The following is a 22,730-nucleotide window of genomic DNA, read 5'->3' on the forward strand; positions in this document are numbered from 1 at the left end:
GTTAAAGTAAAATTAGTTTCTTTTTTCCTAACTATAGAGGAAGAATGCTGGTTAACATTCATCATTTTTTTAAGTTGAAGAAACTAAGTGTAAAGTACGTGAGGTTCAAATTTTAAAATCCAGTAGGAATGGATGAATTGTAGCAAGCATGCGTTAAACATATGTACTCAATCAATAAAACAAACATGCATCTAGCTCAAACTCAAATGAGAAAATTGTACCGACGTGTCGGTTCTGCCATGATTCTTCAACTTTAGAAATTAGTATCCTTTTAAAAGAAATTAAAATTGATATATACAAATTTATATCTAGTTAAGCAAAATAATTAATCCTAAAGGTGAATTTCTAATCAATACTTACTTCACTTTATTGTATTGTTAGTCGATGTGAGACTTCGATTATTTTCAACATCCTTATTAATTTTGCAGCGTCTCAGTAAAGTTAAAAGAACCTTGCGACTTGTGATGATCAGTTGAGACCTCCCCCTCCAAAAAAAAAAAAACAATGACAAAAACAAGAATCACCCAAGTTTATACTGTATCATATGGTATTGAATATTGTGGGAAAAACGGTGATCCTAACCTCCCGTACGTACGTTTGGTATATTTTAATTTGCAGGTACTTTTTGCCGTATTTTTAATTGCTCAGATGTCCATTGTGCTAATATATATAGAGAGAGAGCTTGGTAAAGAGATCCTCAGCAGCGTCAGCTCCTGCATGAGATTTAGGGATTGAACTTTCGGAAGAAAGTTAAGGTTTCTACTTCTTGTGTAGCTACTTTTGGTTGCCCAAAGTCAGAAAGAAGCAAAAAACATGGCTATCAGCCACAGTACTTTGGCATTTGCCTTCGGCATGCTAGGTATAGGATACAACTGCTAATTAATGCTATTGTACAAATAATATAATATCTCTTATTATTCAGTTGATTTAATCTTAATTACCTCATTCTTTATATATTTATGTTTTTATCTTGTCACTAATCATGCATACATGCAATGTGCAAGAAGCTTTAATTTAAACCAACATAATTCACTTTTAGAGAGCTAAATTCTTATGATCGATATGGACTGATGTGATCGCCTCAGTCCTTTTTCTTTTCTAATCATATAATTTTATCATATACCACTACACTTTTCATTTATATGTCATGCATTAACCTTTAAACACTTGTTCTGGATTAAGCAAAATAATTAGTTTTTCTGTTTATGATGAATAGGTAACGTCATTTCGTTCTTGGTATTCTTGGCTCCAATGTAAGTACTTGCATCGACCCTTGTCACTTCCACTTAATTAATGGCATTTGAAAACAAAATCGAAAAGGAATTCGGATTTTATTAATCAATGAATATATATTGCAGAACAACATTTTACCGAATATTCAAGAAGAAATCGACTGAGGGCTTTCAGTCACTGCCTTACCTGGTGGCATTGTTCAGTTCCATGCTTTGGTTGTACTATGCTTTACTCAAGAAAGACGCCATGCTTCTCTTGACCATTAACTCATTTGGATGTGTCATAGAGATCATCTACATCATCTTGTACATCACCTATGCGACAGGGGATGCTAGGGTACGTATGATCTATATATATACAACCTTAGCCATCAACGAATTGAGCTTATCCATATATATATATATATATATATATATATATATATATATATATATATATATATATATATCCGAATTTCTAATATATACTTAGTTGTGTTCATTATGCAGAACTTAACTTTAAAGCTATTTTTTGCAATGAATGTGGGCGCCTTTGCTCTGATCCTCTTGGTCACACATTTTGCTGTGCATGGTTCCCTTCGTGTCCAAGTCCTTGGATGGATATGTGTTTCCCTTTCGATTAGCGTCTTTGCAGCACCACTAAGCATTGTGGTATGTATGTATAAAATTAGATATAAATCTCTATTCACTCCCTTTCAAACTAATTAAATATTGTTTTCTCGTGCTGTGTTATATATGCAGGCACAAGTTGTTCGGACAAAGAGTGTTGAGTTTATGCCTTTCAATTTGTCATTCACCCTCACATTGAGTGCCATAATGTGGTTTGGTTATGGTCTCTTTCTCAAGGACATATGCATTGCTGTAAGCATTAATTTCTACTATTTAACTAATTTATTACTCGTACAAATTAATTAACACATCTAATGAATCAATCTTCTTGTGTGCAGCTTCCAAATGTACTTGGTTTTGCACTGGGATTACTTCAGATGCTGCTTTATGCCATTTACCGGAATGGAAATAAGAAGGTTGATAAAATATTGGAAAAGAAGGCACCGCCAGAGCCACTGAAAAGCGTTGTTATAGAAACTGGTGAGGTGTTTCTTGTGGAGGGAAAGCAACAAGGAAAGAAGAGCAAAGAAAACAGTGAGGAGAAGGAGAAAAGTGATGAACCTAATAACGATTGCGCAGTCTAGCTAATTGCATGCATGTATGTTGTTATATATCATTCGATGGCCATGACCCACCACTATCTACGTACTTTTAATCTCTTTCATTAAGTTGTAGCTACCTAGCTAAATGTACTAATCATTCTATCTTTGAATTTAATCTAACCATTGCATTTCGCGCTGTCCATCAATCATGCTTGACTTTTTCTTTCACTAAGAATTAATTTCTAAACGCTTTTTAATTCTCTTAATTGACAAAACAGATAATTTAATTGAAAACACTTAAGAACCTTTTCCTCGACATTTTATTTTAATGCGATATTAATATACAATTTTAATTTTACAGTATATTATTTAGCTCTGTGTTTAAAATATATAAAGAAGATAAGAAGGATGAAATTTTTGCTTGCTTGATTATAAAGGATTGGAAACCATATCAAAGACCAATTCTATTAAAAACTTAAATTCTTACACAAATTAACATTTATAATAAAAATATCATTATACTTAATTTTAAAAAATAATAAAAAAACCAAAAAGGAAATAAGATATAGGAGTCAAAGATACATCTAGATGTATATACCCGTATTACAAAACTAGCTAGTACGTACTGCATAATATTAAAGTTACCATAATACTAAACGGTAAATGGAAATTTTTGCGAAACAACTTTGCATTGATCCATATTTCAAAATATTTATTAAATTTTTAACATTATTTCAATTTATTTATCCTTTTAAAAAAATCAATAAAGTAATTTTAATTTTATTCTCACATATTAATTGATCTAGCTAAAGAAGTGATGATATTTTTTAGTTGAAACTGTATAGTTGTATAAAAGAATATCTTTTGAGAAAATTTATATGTTCTTTCTTATAAGAATCTTAATTATTATAATAATAATAGTTATTATTATTATTATGATTATTATTATTATTATTATTATACCAAAATCTTTAATTACTTAAAAAAATTAGTCAATAGACAATAATTATTGTAAATTAATAAAATAAAGTCTTCTTGTCTATCTTGTTGATAGGAGAATCACAAAATAATAAGACAAATTATTTAACAACTTTTATACATTGATTAATTAAATAAAAAAGAGCGAAATGATAAATATGCCCATAAGCGTACGTAATCTTTAAAAAATAATATAAATTATTTTAATAAAATTAATGTGATTAACGTATTTTCTTAGTTCTGATTAATTAGTTAAAAGATTTTATATATCAGAACTCAGAAGGGAGATAACAGTATAACTATTTCTTTCTTTAATTATAACCTGTCTTTACTGATCCTTAATTTCTTAACATCGTTTCTTTAAAAGATACACACAAGATGCCTCTAAGTTGGTCTAGATACCAAACCGCACAGTTTAACCAATGTCTCTAAGCGCGCTTATTATTTAAACAACATTTTTTTGGACAATGATTAAAGTAGGTGCTTTTGAATCTGCCAATAAGATTTTTTTATGAAGCAAAAATACTTTAGAAGTTAGAGTACAAGGACTATCCGTGCCATTTACATTAGTATATAATCAAATAATTAATACCATAGCAAATTAGCAAGACTAACTAAAAAGAAGGTTTGACCACCACTCATAAAAAGGTATAGAGTTATTTTAAATTTTAGCTTTAATCTATAACCAACTTTTAACTTTTTTTAACGGCAAAAACAAATAACCTCTATTCGTAAGCACCATGTATCAAAATTGCAGTTTACAAAAGTTGTGGAATAAACCATAATAGCACCTTCCCAATATAATAAAAAGCACCACCGACCCACCTCATTTGTATTTAGCAGGGAAAAACTAAAGCTAGTTATTTTTGTTTATATGGATGCATGTAGACCAAGTTAATATTGTGTTGAATCATGCATGTAATTAATTAAGCAAATAAGAATTTATTAAGAGAGTTAAAAAAGAAAACATTTAAACTATTAACACTTCAAAGTAAACACACACACACACACACACACACACATATATATATATATATATATATATATATATATATATATATATATATAATTGGGTGCTGCATACCCGCTTATTCGTCAAAAAGTCATTAATCATTCTTTTCTTATGAAAGATCAATCTTCATTTTTTAGTTACAAAGAATGAGAATTTGTAGTTTGTAGTTTATATAGATTTTTTTTTTTTTTGTATTTCTTTGTAAATGAGCATAGTAATCTCACACTCAATTCTCTTACATTCATTTTTTATTTTTATTTTTCAACTTGTTTGCGTGATTTTTTTACTAACACCACTAAAAGAATAAGCTCATTCCATGATTCATCTTCATTAATAGTATGCTCAGAATGTGAATTGTGACCATTTTTCTCTAGCATGCCCTTTTATTCTTGCCTCTTTTTTACAAGTAAAAAAAGACATTTACTTATGCTAAAGCAGTAAGAGATATAATGAATGGAGGGAAGCCATGAAAAATGAGATAAATGCCCTTGAAAATAACGATACTTAAACGATGGCACACCTACCATTTGACAAGAAAGCACTTGGCTCTAAGTGCATCTACAAAATTAAGCATAATTATGATACGAGCATAGAAAGGTATAAAGTACAACTAGTTATATTCTTGGAGATCATCAAGTAGAAGAGATTGAATATACGAAGACATTTCCCCAATTTTAAAAAATTGAGACCATACAAGTTAGAATTAGCAAATGCAAAAGACTAAGAATGTAACCATGGGATGGGGTCTTTTTGTAATAGCTACTGGTGCTGGTCACCTGTGTATTTGGGTTGGGTTACCCCTTGTACCCATTATTAATACATATATCTTTATTTGCTGAAAAAGAAAGGATGTCCATAATGCATTCTTTCGTGGGAAAAAGGTAGTGTAATTGAAGGAATGTTGCTTTCTGCACCCCCACTATGGCTTTCTGCTGTGTCTCATTGCATTTCAAAAAGTCTAATACAGAATGCAATTTGGGTTTTCCGAAAAGCAATGAAGCGCAACAGGAAACAATAGTTGGAGTACAGGAAGTTTTAGCCTACTTGAAGTTGTCCCTGACTTCAACATTCATCATCCTGGGATGGTGTGCCAATTATAGAAGTATCTATGGGCTCAGGCTGGCTAGATCCTCGGTGTTTGTTCCTGAAGTTGTCTGTTGCACTAAACTAGTAAGAGTTCAAATAATCACTTTCGGGTTAATCCTTTGTCTTGCAAAAACAGGAGTTGCACATCGTAGTTCTACTATATGTATGTAGATAACTTCCATCATTTCTAGGAATGATGATGCAACTATTAACCGCTTCAAGGATTATTTACACACTTGTCTTCACAAATTAGTTTATAACAATTATAGTTGATACTGAGATTACCATAAACACATGGGAGAAGAATTTTGCCCATGCATGTTTACTGCAGCGATTATGACATAATGTACGGTCTCCATTATGCTCGAGTTCAGTTCAGGAGGCAGAAAGTACAGTAAAGAAACAAGGGAAAACAAAGTGCCTAAAAGGTTATGTTAGAAAGATTTTGTTACGAGGTTCATTCATGTGCAGCCATTGCAAGAAATGGCTACTAGGCAGATTCTAAGGAAATCAGAACCTAGTAATAGTATATGGCCTAAATGGCTGGCTGTTTGAGTTGTTTCTCTAGATAAGCTCCCCATATTTTCTTCCATCTTCCATAGCCTCAAGGCAGAAAATTAAGCATCAAGACTGCCCTGCTGCAAACTTTGTTTTCTTTTTTGTCTCAAGTTCTCTCCCCACATCTTGGCTTCAGCCACAGCTCGTTCTCTATCTAGATCTCTGTTTAAAATCCTTGCAGTTTCTCGTGGGGAGTCATCTTTCTCGGATCCTTCCAAGTCCCATCTGCGTCCAGATCCCCCAGCTTCATCATTTTTGGATATTCTTCCACCTTTATCATCTCTGTTCCTTTTATCATCACTAGACCCCCTATAACCATTGGGGTCATATGCCTGGTTGGCCAGATAAGAGAGGGCTGTCACCACATCTCCAATTAGAGGACGCGTTGCAGCTGATTCTTGAATGCACATTGATGCCACAGCAAGAGCCTGGTAAAGACCCCGCATGGGAAATCGCCCCTGCAGCCTGGGATCAGCCAACTTTGAAAACTTCCTGCGGTCATTAAAAAGTGGACGTGCCTGCACAAACATACATATAAAACTGCAGTTAGTTTATGCTTGCCAAACTAATTAAAATGACAAGAGAAAGAATAGAGGAAAACCCATGTGACAAGGTTCTGTTCTCCCTGCGGCTGGGTGCTGTCAATTGCTTTACGGCCAGTAATCAGCTCTAAGAAGACCACCCCAAAACTATATACATCAGACTTCACAGTCAGCTGTCCAGTCATAGCATACTCAGGAGCACAGTAACCATAAGTTCCCATGACACGGGTAGAAACATGTGATTTGTCACCAACAGGACCAAGCTTCGCAAGACCAAAGTCAGAAAGTTTTGGGTGGTATCCTTCATCAAGTAATATGTTAGATGACTTGAAGTCTCTGTAGATGACAGGAGGATTTGCCTTATCGTGAAGGTATTCTAATCCTTTTGCAGCACCAACAGCAATTTTCATTCTAGTGTTCCAATCTAGTGGTTCCTTATCAGGGGGAAGATCTGCATAGAGATCAATAAACAATGTTAAACATCAATTGTCATTATGACAATTGCATATTGTTTGTTAAGGCAGTTTACATTAACATGCTATTTAAAATATGTCAATTATTAAATTACATATGAATGTATGAATTATTTAAAATTTGGAATACATGATCATTAAGATAATATTACATGATTCAATGGTTGGATTGACAAAATTTAAATTTGTAAAAAGTTGCCAAAAGACTAAGCTTGTCAGGTTTAGCAATTGATCTTGTTTGTGTGTCTATAAGGATAGGATCAAATATATATATATATATATATATATATATATATATATATATTAAGAGAGAGAGAGAGAGAGAGAGAGAGAGAAAGGAGGGATCAAGTTACTCCAAGAGTAACTCTTGTACTATATATTTATAAATGTTCAATTTATTTAAAATTTTACATGCATCAAGATAATATCACATAACAAATTCGAATTATAGAAAAAGTTAGTAAGGGGAGTAAGTTTGCAAGACTTACTCCTATGGTAAGTGAATTTCCCATATGTGTATGTCATCCTAAACTGTATATTGTTTTTAAGATACAGTTTAGGGTAAAAAAAAGTCTTTCATTTTGGTTACCTTTTTCAATATGAATTGTTGTTTATGGAATTTTGGATTGAGCTCTGGGAATTCCTATTATAGTTCTGGGCTGGCCTGATATGCATTATATCTAAATGAAAGCCTAGCTTGAACATGAAAGCACAGCCTGATGAATACCTCTACTTCATTGTGTTATGCTACTTAGTGGAACTACACACCCATAATGGTGTGTTTGGTAGAGAGGAGATAAATAATATTGAAGAGGAATTTTGTACTTTTTTTGTGAGACCCACACCTTTTACACTCTATTTTAATTTAAATATTTATCTTCTTTTTTCATCCTCTAAACCAAATACATTCTAAGAGAGTTTGTAGCTATCACTCGATTGGTGTTACCATGCTAAGACTAAGAATACATTTAAATGGAAAACTACAAGAAAACATCCCGACCATAGCCAATGATGATTTTATTGAGGAAGCTACAATCTGAAGGTATGTTCATGCCATCTTATTGTACAGAATTTTATAGTTGCTATGCAATTCATCCAAAACTATTATGGAAAATGGAAGTATAGAATGATATCTGAAGGAACCTTGGAAATAATGCAACAACAAAATCAGGAACTCCGAACTTATAACAGTAAGTCAGGAATCATATGCGTTAGATAGGCAAGGCATGGAACATAAAAATTAAAAGGACATAACATAATGAGCATTGATGTTCCCATGCCAGGGTAAAAAAGCTGCATACAATTTTTTATCATGATAGTAGGTTCAAGACAAAACCCATTTTAACAGTTAAAACCGCAAAAAGAGAAAAATTCCATCATTTATTAAATAGATAAGTAAAAAAACAAGCAACATATGCATTGTAGGGAATAGAAGAACTTAGGCAATATTGACCTGGAAAACAGCTCACTCACTAACTAGAAATGTGATTCTACAAGAGAAAGTCAAGTGTGCCAAACAATACAATAACGACTATCAGAATTTAATGTCATTTCAGATTCCATTATTTTCTGTACAGCATTATTTATATTTTCTGTATCCCAAAACACATAGCATTATTCATCATTTCACCAAAAAAAAAAAAAAAAACATTTCATTAGGGATGTAAGTTTCTGTAATATCTTTTTCTGGTTACCATGTTACTAATCCGGAGTATCCACCGGTTTTGCCGATGACTACTCTCCGTCAGAACCTGACTAACCACCTAGTGGAATTCTCCCCTCCCAAAGGGTAAACAAATACTGTTGAGACTTATCTGAGAAACATTAATGTAAAAGAAATTAGGAATAAAGAGCAAAAGGACCATACCATGAAGGTGATCTTCCAATGATCCCAAAGGCATAAATTCATAAACGAGGAGGCGTTGATCCCCATCCGCACAGTATCCAATGAGATTGACAAGGTTAGGGTGATGTAGAAGACTGAGCATGAGAACCTCTACAAGGAATTCCCGATTACCCTGAAGACCATTTTTGTCTAACTGTTTGACAGCAACAATCTGTACAGCTAAATGATCAAATGTTAGGAGTCACTTTAATTGAAAAATAGAGTTGACAGCACTTTAGTTTAGTGGTGTGAAAGGTAAGGTAAAGAATTGCAATCCCTGTAGATGAAATAATCATAAAAAGTGAATACTTTATACCTGAGCAGTGGTTTCAAGCCTGCCTTTGTAGACCCTTCCAAAACCACCTTCCCCAACAAAGGACTCTGGTCTAAAGTTTTTAGTTGCAGCGGCAAGTTCACGGAAAGTAAATGTTTGAGCAGCAATTTGGACGGTGGGAGGAGGCTGTTGCAGTTCTCTTTTGGAACCTCCATTACTTCTGGACCGTAACTTGTCTGCTCCTGCAATTGCCATACAAACAAAAATTAATTTTTCATTTGAGTTGTGGATCCAAAGAATTACTCAATCAATCAATGAATTCATTTGGGTATTGATAATGAATACTGACCAGAGGGCAATCTGGAAATCTGAGAAGGGAGAGGTTGATTGGGTTGGTGCTGAGGACGGAGATTGTGATCCTCCTTGGAACTCGAATCGAAACATGAAAAGCAACCCATTTTATTTATCCCCAAACAGAGAAAAGTAGCTTTACAATGAAACTCACTGCAAAGACACAGCAGAGAAAGCGTGTTAGATTAGAGTTGCTATTTATTCAATTATATTTAGAAAGAAACACAAACAAAGGGAAAGATAGATAGCCATGGTGGAGTGGAATGGAGTGGACAGGACAAACAGATTAGATTCTTCTCCACCAAACTCCACTAATAATAATGAAACCCAATACCAAAAACAACTCATGAGCGAATCATCCCAATCACAACACCACCCTCCATCTCCATATTTTCTTACTATAACAATTTTTTATCTTCACCATCACAATTTATACAAAAGTAAGCTTTTTCTTAACCATACAGAGACTTGAATGTTCCAAGCTCATTACTTTTTGTCCTTCAACTACATACCTGTGCCTCCCTTCCGTTACTTTTGTACGTTTTATAGGAAATAAATATAAATAATCAAATACATATCTAATTTATTAAAGGAATCAATATTTATTTGATGGGTATACTTTTACAAAAAATTAAACTATATTTTTTTAATAAGTAAGAATAAAGCAATATGATGAAAACTTTTATATTTACAATGATTTTTAGTGTAAAAATCTCAACCTTATAATATAAATATTAATCAACAAAACATTTATTAATGAATTTATTTCAATTTATTTTATACAATTTCTATTTATAAATCCTTTTATAAAATTTAAAGTAAAACTAAATTTAGGTAATTAATTTGTACTCACCCCACATTCACGTGGGATATATTTGACTCATCTCCCTTCTTAATTACTAAAAATAACTACCACTTTAAAATCATAAATTTGTAGATATTTTAAATTAATTTTTAGTATTAAAATATTAACCTTATAATAAAAATATTAATCAAGAAAATATTTATTTACAAAATTATTTAAATTTATTTTAAATTATTTTTAATTAAAAATATTGTATAAAATGTAAAGTAAAAATACTTCCACTTTGAGTCTGATATATTTGTCTTGTTCTCAACCTTTCACTAAAAATGACTATTAATTTAGAAAACAAAAAATAAAAAGTATAACAAAAATATTTAATATAGTACATAAATAGTATGTAATTAGTATCATAATAATATGATAAATTATAAATATATTTTTACATATGTAATAATAATGAGAGAGAGGGAAAAAGTGAAAAGAAGTTCGTTTTTTAAGAAAATACAGAAAATAAAAAATCTAAAATAAAAAGAAAAGCAAATGAAAAAAAAAGTTAGAGAGGAAATAAAATAAAATTGAGCAGTAATTTTTTTATTAAATTGTGACATCTGTTTTATAAAAGATCAATTTTTTTTCTATTTGTTTAATATAATAGATAAAAATAACTTTTCTTTTCTCAATATTTGTTAACTTTATATTATTTTTAATGTAATATAATTAAACTACCTTTTAATTATGAAAGTATAACTACGGTCAGGAAAAAAATATGAACATGATAATTTAAATATAGTACTAAAAAGAATATTTAATAAAATACATAAATAATATATAATATCTTAATAATAATAATAATAGAGTTTTTTTATTGATAGAATGATAAAGATTTTTTGTTTTATATAATAATATCTAATGGATAAAAATTATTTTTTATATTTATTAACTTTATAGTATTTTTTAATGTAATATAAAAAAGGTTTAATTAGCTATTTAATCTCTATAGTTTTTAAATTTATCCATTTTAGTTCCTGTAATTAATAAATAATTTTTTTAGTCCCTAAAGTTTATATTTTAATTCTCAAAAGATCTCTGTTGTTAAATTTTTTTTAACTCCATTAAATAAAGAATTTTAATGGTAGGAACCTTTTGAAAATTTAAATGTAAACTTTAGAGATTAAAAAAATCCACTTATTAATTACATGGACTAAATGAATAATTAAACCTATATAAAAAAAGTTTTGGAGGAATTTTTTTAATAAGGTGTTAACATTTGTCCTAAGAAAGCCTTATTTATAGTAGGTATAGATGTGTATGTTTGTAGTATAGTTTAGTTATTGGAAATCTAAAGTTGGTCATTCTTTAGTCAGGTAATTATCTATTTTGATATTTGAAAGTGTAAGGGGATGACTCATTGATTCAAGAAAGATAAAATATTAAAATTTAGTCTCCGTATGTGCAAAAAATTGAAACAAGTTCATCTTCTCGTTAAGCTTCATTTTTTAACTCAAATGTTCATGTTTGCGTGGTACCTTTGAATCAAATTGTCATCTAAAAGAATGTCATGCATGTGTGCTGCTAATTAAGTAGGATTAATTTGTCAACATATCATCTATAGACTAATTTGTGAGTTGTGAATTTTTTTCTTAATTTAGTTTTTGAACTTAACAACTTGTTATCATTTTAGTTTCTAAACTTAACCACTTACTAATTTTTTGTTCTTGAACTTAATTGCATACTATCACTTTGGAGCCTGAATGTACTTTTGAACTTTTAACTAAGTCTAACGTTGCATGTAAATTATTAGCATAATCATCACCATATTCCTTACTTCCATTCTATATCCCTCATATTTTTTACCTTACTCTTTCACACTTTGTAGTTTATCTTGACTTTCACATCTTTCATTTGCATGCAAAGGGAGATATAAGGTGAGTTAGATAATTAAATGAAAAGGGAAGGGAAAAAAGGTTATGGATTCGATCCTTTTTACTAACAAAACTAACATTCTAAGAACTCATATTTGATGACAAAAAAAAACATTTGCATGTAAATTTCACTATTTATTCAATTGAAACATAAATTTTAATAGGAAAATAATACAAAGAAAACATCTTAAATTTTTTTCTTAATAAACATTGTCTAATTTCTTTAAGAAGTTATATATGTTCAATTAAGATGTTTTAAATAGCTTCTTCTACTCTCTCAAGTAATCATTAAATTTAAAATTCTTTGATGTCTATATATTACTTGTGGTTGTAGTTCTTGAAAATAATTTTTGTAAGTTGTTTACATTTTCTGATATGTTTGATCTTTTCAATTTGATTATTGAATGTGTATCAAATAATCACATGGATCTTATGCCATTCCACCCACTTACACTTCCTTCGTCCTTAAAATTTTTCACCCTCTGCATTCCATAAGTGATCAACATAATGAAAAATGACACATGTTTTGTGTGCAACCAAAGGGTCATGTCCTCTAATATTTAGTTCTTGAGCAATGATGTGAAAACAACAAAGACTAAAAAAAAGAAATAGGAAAAAAATGTACTACACTTGCCCCATCAAAAAGATATGTAAGAAAATGATTCTAACACACACTTTTATTTATCTTCCTTTTGCGATTCTCAAGTTTTTTATGTGTATTTTCATGATTAATGTTATTCCATGAAATAGATTATTAATTAATTAACTAATCTAACATTTTACACAAATTAACAGCATATAAGATAATAATTTGAGTAGAGTATAAGATCTAGTTCGGAATCTTATAGAATCTTTTTAGCAATGTATCGAAATTAACTACTAACTACTACTATGTAATTACTTGAAAACTAATTTTATATTTATAGCATAATTTAAATGGCGGAATTGGTAAGAGGAAAGTAAAAAATGAGAGATGAAGTATAGAAGTGAGCGAATATAGTAATGTCTATGCTAATAATTTACAAATAATATGTTTGAAAGTGCTTTAAAATTTCCATATTAGAGATACTGTCCAGTTAGGTGTTCGATAAATCATCACGATTTTGTCTTTAGCAAAAGACGTCAAGACGTCTTAGTGGATTGAGAGGAAAAAGTATTTGTAAAGCTAAATGTTCTTACCGAGTCCTACCTCGACTGATCTTGTTAGCTGTGGTCTCCAATGGATGATATGATATATTTCCTTCGCGTTTGCCTCCTTCGGTTGGCGAGTTGTGGATACCTACGAAGAGACGCTAATGCTTAAGTCAATAGGTGTTTAAGCAAATATTCTGTGTAGTAAATAGTACTCATCTTTCTCCTCCGACGTTGTCTTCTTTATGTTGACTGTACGTAGCTAATGACCTAGTAACTGTCGAGAGTATTGACTAGTGCGGACATGTGTATATCGTGAGTGGTTGATTGACAACGACCAAATACTTAGTGGACCCCTTACGGTACAATATATAAATAAGAATATTGTGAAGCTGTTGTAATTGGAATTATAAGTATAAAATTTAAAGAAAGATTCAACTAGGGACTAAATAAAGATAAGAATATATATAGAGAGAGAAATATTTGTCTGTTTGGTTGACGTGTGTTACATGTCCTTAGACGTTATTGGAAGAATGTGTTAGCTAGGAAAGAAGAGAGAAAATAGATGAATGTTTTAAGTGAAAGGAAACTGAAGGGATGAGAAAAATGAGCAGTCATAAAATTATCTCGTACATAGAAACGGGACCTTTCATGTCAGTGTAGACATTAAATATAATAATTGAAAGACAGAAATTGAAGCGTTGACAAATGGTGGATGGTCCACTAGAAAGAAATAATTAATGTATGTAGCATAGCCCGAGAGGGTTATATAATGGGCAACAGGTGGCGGGGTTGGCCATGCCAATTGCCTAGTCTTTACCTGAAGGTTAGAGACGCTTGTGAAGTGATCAACATAATATCAACCCTACCCTCAATCTCTTCTTCCTATTATATATTAGTTGCCTCTTGGATCGATCGATCTTATCATGAACCAACCCTCCCTTGTTGATTTTTAGTCTAGTGATCACTCTTTAACTTTGTTGCTCGGCTCAGCTATATAATTTGCACAGACGTAGAAATAATAATGAGGCCAAGGAGTAAAGCCATGTTTTATTTGGTTTACGATAGGGGTTGACATCCATCTCCCTCCATAATTTTTTTATTTTATTTTATTTTCATTTTCCTTCCTAATCTAAGCTATATTAGTGTATATAGTTTGTTTGAATTAATTGTTTCCAGAGTGAAATTAATTAAATGGATGATGTTGATGAGAGTACTAAGAAGGGAAAAGGGAATAAGAAAGGTGGTGGTGGGCTGATCACGAAAACATGGGAGCGATGCAAGTCCATAGGACGAGGCCGAAAGGTAACTTCTTCTTCAACTAATACTAATACTAATACTATGAGAAGCAAATCATGGCCAAGGCGTGACCGAGAAAACAAAAACAAAAACAGTACTACTATTGTGGCCCCCGAAGGTTGCTTCTCGGTGTATGTTGGACCCCAAATGCAAAGGTTTGTAATCAAAACCGAGTACGCAAGCCACCCCTTGTTCAAGATGTTGCTCGAAGAAGCTGAATCTGAGTATGGTTACAACAGCCAAGGCCCTTTGGCCCTTCCCTGCCACGTTGATGTCTTCTACATGGTCTTGATGGAAATGGGTTCTGATGAAACTCAAACCACTCCTCAGGGCTGTGCCTGCGTTAAGCGATCTCCCTCTGCTTATCAACCTATGAAGTACCGACACTCTCCCTCTGCTTATCAACCTATGAAGTATCGACACTAACACGGATACAGACACGAATACGTAGACACCTCACCTCTTGAAAAAGTTAATGAGATGTTGATTTATCAGTGTCGGTGTTCATGCTTCATAGTTATCAACTTCTTCCCCCTCCCATAAACCACTACTAATATTCATGTACTAATCATCTATTGAAATTTAGTTTTCTCTTTCTTTAATTTCCTTTCGGGAATTCAAATAAAATTACTGTATCGTCTATTGAATATGCCTCTTGTTTCTCTATCACACAATGACTACAAATATTAGTGCCGTGCTGCCTGCTATTGGGTTTCACTATTTACGTATGTGTAATCCTCTTTTTTTAGGTTTACCTCTGCAATTAACTCTTTTTTAAAATTTAGTGGAAGAATTGAATTCTTCTGTGTATAAATACGCAGTTCTCCTTCCTTCCAATAGATCTCTCACTCAGGTTATATTCATTCATCTCTAATAAAGATACCATTAATGCAACCTTTAACACTCCAATACCTATTTTATGCTGGATCAAACCTAGAAACCGCTACAAAATGGGTGCTATAGTGTACAAAGCTGTGATAAAGTATTGTCAAAGTATCGGAACAGCTTCCATCGGGTTGAATTGTCAATTAGAAGGAAATAGTTAATTTTTGTTAGTGAAAGAATTTGAATTTATAATTTATACTTCTCTTTATTTTTAATTTTCATTCATCATCAAATAATATACCTGTGAGCAACTGTAAATATTAATTTCAATACAATACACAGCTTATGCCTTTTGATTTTTATTATTCACATTTATCGTTTGAAAAAAAATGCAAATTGGAACAATAAATCATGGTTGGCAAATGCAAATTTGGCTAATTTTTTAAAAAGATAAAACTAGTTTATATTCATATTGGTTGTGTTGATTAATTTGCATTTGAATTTCAAGCGAGATTTGTGTATTTGTTAATTTCGGTCAATAAATTTTTATTGGTTGAAGAAATTAATTGATTTAAAATTTAAACAAAAGTTAAATGTTATGAAAGAAAATAAATATATAATATAAGCACACTTACTTAAAATCATGCTGGTGAACAGTGAACACGATCTATAGGTTAGTGGCATAAAAAGAGTGGAGATCCTCTCCAGTGAAGGTGGGTCTTACAACCCTATTATTGGAGTTTTTTAATACTAGAGAGAAATTTAACCCGCATAAAACGGACTAGTATTAGCTCACCAACGTCCATAATGAAATAACTTAATAAATCGTGACTTATGTATCGTAATGAAATTGTATATTACTATTGTTATTATTAAATAATTCATTGTGTAAATGTTTTTTATTTTTATAATAATTATTTAAAGTATTTTGTAATTAATTAATAATATCATAAAAAAAATCTGTTATTAATTAGAAAGGATGCATCAAGCATGAAGGATCGATCTATTGGGCGGTGGAACGGCTGAAAAGATGTTTATGAAGCTAATATTGTATTTTTGTCAAGCTTTGATGTATCAAATTAATATTAGCACTTAAAGAATGACGTGGAGGTATCAAGCATAATTATATTAATAGATTTTTTATTTTATTTTGTAGGACGCATCAGGCATACACAACGGCGGTGACAATACAATACTGTATCACAAAATTACAAACATAAAATATCCGTTTGACTTTTGTAGAGTTTAATAAGCAAAACACCATAATAGCCTATTTCTGATGTTAATAAGTGAGAAGTGATGTGTGATGTTAGGAAGAATGAATATGTAATTTGAATAGTTTACTCTGTGTTTAAAATGATTTTTAATCAATAAGTATTTTGCTTATCATATGGGAATTTTAAAATTCAAGTAAAGTTTATAATTATAAAAATATATAAGTAATTTATGTAAATTTAAATATACATATATATATATATATATATATATATTAAAATATTTAGAATAAAAAATATGTATAGTTAATTTAAAATAAAAAATAGTAAGAATATATTAAAAGATCTAGTCACTCTTTAAAGAGTAAATTCTAAATAAATATACTAAATAAATATATTAAAATAATTAATATAAGAGGAGAAGGAAAGCAGTTCAGTTGACATATAGAAAAAGAACGAAAAAAATTAATATAAAAAATTTACGAGTGAATATTTGACAGAATAAGCAATTGAGAATCGGAGAAAACGAAACAAAAAATGAAAGTAATTACATTTATTAATTTTTTTCAATATTTTAAAAATATTAATTAAAAGTAAAATATCTTGCTAAAAACTAATGAAAGAGAATTAGATTTTAGTAAAGAATTGTAAGTAATATTTTAAATATAACACACACAAAAATTGATTTTTAATTAATTATTAATTATATATGAATTATAAGATTTTGATTTATTTGAAATAAACCTAGTTTTATAAACTATATTAGTGACTTTCTATGTTGAGTTCAAACAAAAAAATTAGTGACTTTCTCGGCTATATGATTGTTTAGGAATTTTTTTTCTTCTAAATTATCAAATGAGAAAAATTGTAAATAAATACCTAAAAATAGATAAGTTGTGAAAAATATACAACTTCTAAGTTTAAAGTTGTAAATTATTTTATTACTTTTTTTTTCCTAAAGAGATAAAAAAAATTTACGACTTCTTAATTTATTTATTAATTACCACTTTAAAGTTGTAATTAGTTTTGTCACTATGTGACTTTTAAATAATAGATGGACGTAATGTTGGCGTCAGATAGACAAATTGAGATTATAAAACGTGCAATGATGCACCTGTCCATTAATTTATCCCCCTTGGCAAGTTTGACATTAGAGCCTATTCGCCTACCCACGTATAGATTGGCTCCAACAATTTCATTTTAACCCTGTTTTCATTATCTTTTAATTTATAGGGCAGACAAGACTCTTTTTAAATAAAAACATTAAATTGTGTTAATTTAAACTTGATTACAGTTTTTATTTGGCTAAATGTTAGTTTAGGTTCATTATTAAACATTAAATATGTTAACAAGAAAGTGAGTTAATGCTTATTGAAATGATGATGTGATATGTTAACTAAAATGATATTATTTTAAATGATTTTATTTTGCTCTTTTTTATTTTTAAATGATTTCATTTTGATACTTTAAGTTCTAAAAAAAATTTAGTTATAGTCCATTAGGTTTGCAAAATGTTAAATTGTGATCCAAAAAATTATAAATGATGTTGGAGTCTAATGAATATAATTAAAGATATTCTACTAAAATTGTTTTCCGTTAAATGTATTGGATGTTGTAATGTATTTACAATTTATAATTTTTCTAGCATTATTAATTGACTCATGTGCGTGTGTGCATGTGAAAATCATTTTAAAGTTAGACACGTTAATGAAGTGCATACAGGCACATAAATAAATCAGTGATGCTAAAAAAATTGAAAACAATCAATACATTATAGCATCCAACATAAAAACAAATCTAGTAAACTAGTGTTGTGTTGCAGCATATTCAATCTTTAATCTCTTCTTTATTCTAGTTGAGACACTACCTTCCAAAACAAGATTTGTAGCTTTGACAATCCTTTACAACATTTGCTTAGAGAAGTTATTGTACAAGTGTTTAAGGCATAACCTTTGTGACAATTTTGGTAGAATCCCTCAATTACATTCACTTGACATTGAGATCATATTTAACTGTAAGGACAAAATATACCATTTCATAAACCTAACGGATTATAATAAAACCATTTAAAAAATTTACAAATATCAAAATAAAATCATATAAAAACATAAAGGATCAAAATTGAACCATTTAAAATAACATCATTTTAGTTCACATATTATATTATCATCTCAAATCAGGGCTAATAGAACATTACATTCTTTTATCAACATATTTAACGTTTCAGTTAGAAAATATCAAAATGAAATATTTTAAAAATATAAAAAATTAAAATAAGACTTTTAAAATTTAATGTAAAAAAAACACAAACATAAAAGACCAAAAATAACATTCAGCCTTTGTATAGAGCCTGTTTGTTTTATCGTTGAAATCCATTGACATGCGTTCAAATGCACCGTTTTGTGAGAAGTAATAAATCTTTAAACGTACCTTTGGACCTTCCACGACGGAAAAACAATCACACACTTATTTTCATTGAAGATTTTTCTTAACGAACCATTTTTATTATTATTATTACGAAGTGTTTAGGGATTTCAAAGGCTGAGGCCCACTTCATACCCATTCCTTGATGAGCTTCCAACTTTTTATTCTATTAAAAAAAACACTTGAGCTCAATTGGCCACAATATGATGACACTGATTCTAGATATTTTAATCAATGGTAAGAATCCATCTTCCATTAACTCATACTCTCATTTACATTATTTCAAAGATTAAAAAGCCTCGACACATTAAAACTTAGGCCTGTATCTTTGTGGAATGTGATGTGAAGGTTGTCACCAAAACCATTGCCAATAAAGTGAAGCTAAACTTACAACATATTTTTGAGCAGTCGCCAGAGTGCTTTTGTACTTGGAAGGTTGATTGAGGATGATACTTGATTAATTTATGTGAATGATTCTATTAGAAAAAGTAAGGGAAAACTGAAAAGGCAAAATAGTAATTGAAACATTGAAAAAATATATAAGAATTGGTATAAATTTTGTTTTTGCATTTAAATCCTTGACACTCGAGGTTAGAAAAGAGTAGACTAGAAATGACAAGTCAAACATTGCAATGTTGTTCGAACCTTAGGAGAGAACCCTTTAAGATTTAATACAGCCACTATCATCAATTGTCGTCTTTTTCTCTATTGCTCTATTTTATTTCGTGTTTTGGCGTTTTGCTATATTTCCTTAGGTTAAGGGTATATGAACTTCATGGGAATCCTCTGCAGTTGAACTCTTTTATTCAATACAAGTTTTATTCATGTGATTGAGTGATCTTTTCTTTTCTTAATGCTTCTTTTTTATTGGCCATTACTTGAAGGATTTCAAGTTGTTTTCATAACGAGGAATCTTGTAAATGCAATTGTAATTGAGTTAGGTTGTCTCTCAAAAAATATACAATCATCATTTCTGAAAAAAAATTAAGGCCTTTGTTTTTCTTCTTCTAAAGGTTTCTTGATAAAAAAAATTAAAACAATATTATTTTATCCTTTGAAGCAAATAATGTATTATTCTTGTTATTCTCAAGTTAAAAACTACATTATTTTTTGGTGATACGTCACAGTTAATCAAAAATTCATTTAACACGGATTTATGAAAATAAAATATTAGGGGAAAAATAACAACCATGAGAACAATATATTCTAATCACGTGTCGTATTTTAATTTGGGTAAAAAAGACATAAAACAAAATTGTAATTTTAATATATTAATGAAAATAACATAAAATAATGCTGCAAAACTATGTAGTGTATAATTTTTCTTAATTTTTTGGAGCCATTCTAGTATCAGGTGCATCGCCCCTCCGAGCTACGTTCAGGCCAGGCCTGCTTCACGGTAGAATTTACGATTATTTATTATGCTTTATGTCGTACGGAGCTGCAGGCATATTCGCCTATAAAACTACTGCAATGCAACAAAGGAACATGTGAAGAACCTTCTTTCCCTAAGGAGGAAGAGGGAATAAAATTAAGTATTGAAAAACTGGAATCCAACAAATATGTGTGATTACTATTCTTTCAGTGCCCGGTTTTGATAGCATCATGTCACAAAACCAATTGAGATTAGAAGAAATTACAGAAATTTTTATTCATCCAAAATGTTCTCTCTCTCTCTCTCTCTCATGTGTCATGCCATTGCTTGCTCTAAAATTTACTACGTCGGTCTGACATCTGTATAACATTTTTTATTTTTACATTAAATCAATGGCTTATGCATGTGATGCAAAAAAAGTACTAACAATAACATTTTGATGTACAATCAAACAGATACCTAGAAAATTACAAACACCTTCAATTTAGAAGAATTAAGCATGATATTCTGCTTTAAATAAATTAAACAAAGTTGGACATCAAGTTATGTACTACCAACCAACATGTCTTGGTTGAAGTAAAATCCTATGATCCCTTTTTGTGATCACTCGACATATTATTATTCTCGCTGTGAGCTGCTTTCCTTTTGAGTCAGGAGCAAAGCATACACGTGACGTGATCAAGCAAGCAATAAAGTTGAATTTGCTGAATTGCACTATACGGAGTAGTTTCTAGTTTCTATACTGTGTTCTTCACCGCTCAATCACATGCTTCCATACAAGAAAATAAATAAATAAATAAATAAAGAGTTGGAAATTCTAGGGAGTTTGGTGTTGTGATTGTGGTATATTAGGCGGAATATGAGGGATCCAAGTGGAGGGTGGAGGATGAGAAAGGGAAGGGATAGGAGGTAGCCAAGTTGATGGGATTGGAGGATATTGTGGGAAAGGGAAAGGCAGAGATGGTATTGGTGGCATTGATTGCAAAGGAGGGAATGGTAGCTGAGGCCAAGGGAAGTAGCATTTTGAGGAGTTGAGAGAATTTGGTAATTGCAATTGCTGATCATGTCCACACAAGGTAGTGTTCTTTTGAGGTGGCTTGTAACTGAGGCCACTCAAGGTGTATACACACAGGTTATCTTGTTTTGATTTGACTGATATCTGACGTGTTGTGCTCTTGAGAAAGGGAACATTGCAAGTGGAAGTGGAGCTACTTATCAAAGTTGCTTGGCAGAGTGACACAATTGTTGAACCATCCATGCAGTTAACTCCATCCACCGATGGTATGTCCAACTTGTACACTCCATATTGGTCTGTGGTTCTGTTCACTGAGAAGCTTATCTGCTCGCTAGTTTTTGGTGAGGTTGCTCTAAATCTGCACTGTATGTGAACCTCAACACCTGATTGAATTAATTGGAACAAATAAACAAACCAATGAAACAGTGAATTGCAAAATTGAAACTCTTAATTGCTTTGCTTAATTAATTGGCTTACCTTGCAAGAAGTAGCTCTGTTTAGAGAAAGTGCTGGTGGAGCAGGTATCACAATAAACAGCTCCCACCACACTGATGTGAGAGATAATTGGACTTGGAGATTGAGCAATGAGCACAAATGGGCAACTGAAGAGAGATGTAACAAAAAGAAGAAGGAGAATAGGAAATTGATCCATGAGAATAGTGAAGGTTCTAAAAATTAAAGCATTTGTAATTGTATGATGATTGGTAGTGGGAACTGGAAGGGCAACAATATTTTATAGTGAGCATGGAATAGAAGGAACCCGTGAGTGTGTAAATGGTACTGTGGTAGGACCAACAACAATAACGGAGTTGAAATTTTTAATGTATTCACTACAAACAAAGACATGTGAAGATGTTGTTGGCAGAATCATGGGGTGGATTTGGAGAGTTGATCGACTTTGGTACGTAGTCAGGGTTCATTTTCTTCTTTTTTATTGATTGATAGGAACAACACCCATATTTTAGTCGGTCATCGAAACTTTTCTACCAGTCTGTGCAAGACATGTGCGTCTTCAAATTATTGGGGAATGATGATTTAAGAACAATAAACACGTTACTTATGGCGGAGCTTGTTAATCTGCTAACTAAGAAAACGGATAACTTGTCTTATTCTAAATTGTGAGATTTTCTAGTTTTAACAAGTTTTTGAATATTATTTCTCAAATAAATTATATGGTG

General features: G+C 31.0%; 4 protein-coding genes across 8 annotated transcripts; 2 read left to right on the forward strand and 2 right to left on the reverse strand.

Moving 5' to 3' along the window:
• Positions 1–704: 704 nt before the first annotated feature.
• LOC114424402 (bidirectional sugar transporter N3-like) lies at positions 705–2,589 on the forward strand. Its single transcript, XM_028391240.1, has 6 exons — positions 705–859; positions 1,217–1,253; positions 1,359–1,569; positions 1,722–1,883; positions 1,974–2,093; positions 2,180–2,589. The coding sequence occupies exons 1-6, from the start codon at positions 814–816 to the stop codon at positions 2,423–2,425; spliced, it is 822 nt and encodes a 273-aa protein (XP_028247041.1). The 5' UTR covers positions 705–813; the 3' UTR covers positions 2,426–2,589.
• A 3,151-nt stretch (positions 2,590–5,740) lies between these two features.
• Positions 5,741–10,055, reverse strand: LOC114423801 (serine/threonine-protein kinase PBS1). 5 transcript variants are annotated; one of them, XM_028390696.1, is made up of 6 exons: positions 10,005–10,055; positions 9,541–9,695; positions 9,234–9,433; positions 8,900–9,089; positions 6,619–7,010; positions 5,741–6,535 (listed from the first exon to the last, which is right to left on the reverse strand). In XM_028390696.1, exons 2-6 carry the CDS (start codon positions 9,647–9,649, stop codon positions 6,077–6,079), a joined length of 1,350 nt encoding a protein of 449 aa, XP_028246497.1. In that variant the 5' UTR covers positions 9,650–9,695; positions 10,005–10,055; the 3' UTR covers positions 5,741–6,076. The 5 variants fall into 5 exon arrangements, with proteins under 5 accessions (XP_028246497.1, XP_028246495.1, XP_028246494.1 ...); XM_028390694.1 differs by having other exon boundaries at positions 9,877–10,013; XM_028390693.1 differs by lacking the exon at positions 10,005–10,055 and adding an exon at positions 9,826–9,998.
• Positions 10,056–14,205: 4,150 nt separating this feature from the next.
• On the forward strand, positions 14,206–15,406 carry LOC114424405 (auxin-responsive protein SAUR71-like). The gene has a single exon (XM_028391244.1). It carries the CDS (start codon positions 14,595–14,597, stop codon positions 15,123–15,125), a length of 531 nt encoding a protein of 176 aa, XP_028247045.1. The 5' UTR covers positions 14,206–14,594; the 3' UTR covers positions 15,126–15,406.
• A 5,537-nt stretch (positions 15,407–20,943) lies between these two features.
• Positions 20,944–22,671, reverse strand: LOC114423803. Its single transcript, XM_028390699.1, has 2 exons — positions 22,030–22,671; positions 20,944–21,935 (listed from the first exon to the last, which is right to left on the reverse strand). The coding sequence occupies exons 1-2, from the start codon at positions 22,202–22,204 to the stop codon at positions 21,355–21,357; spliced, it is 756 nt and encodes a 251-aa protein (XP_028246500.1). The 5' UTR covers positions 22,205–22,671; the 3' UTR covers positions 20,944–21,354.
• Positions 22,672–22,730: the final 59 nt, after the last annotated feature.

This window comes from Glycine soja, chromosome 8 (assembly GCF_004193775.1).
Source record: "Glycine soja cultivar W05 chromosome 8, ASM419377v2, whole genome shotgun sequence".
Taxonomy (NCBI): domain Eukaryota; kingdom Viridiplantae; phylum Streptophyta; class Magnoliopsida; order Fabales; family Fabaceae; genus Glycine; species Glycine soja.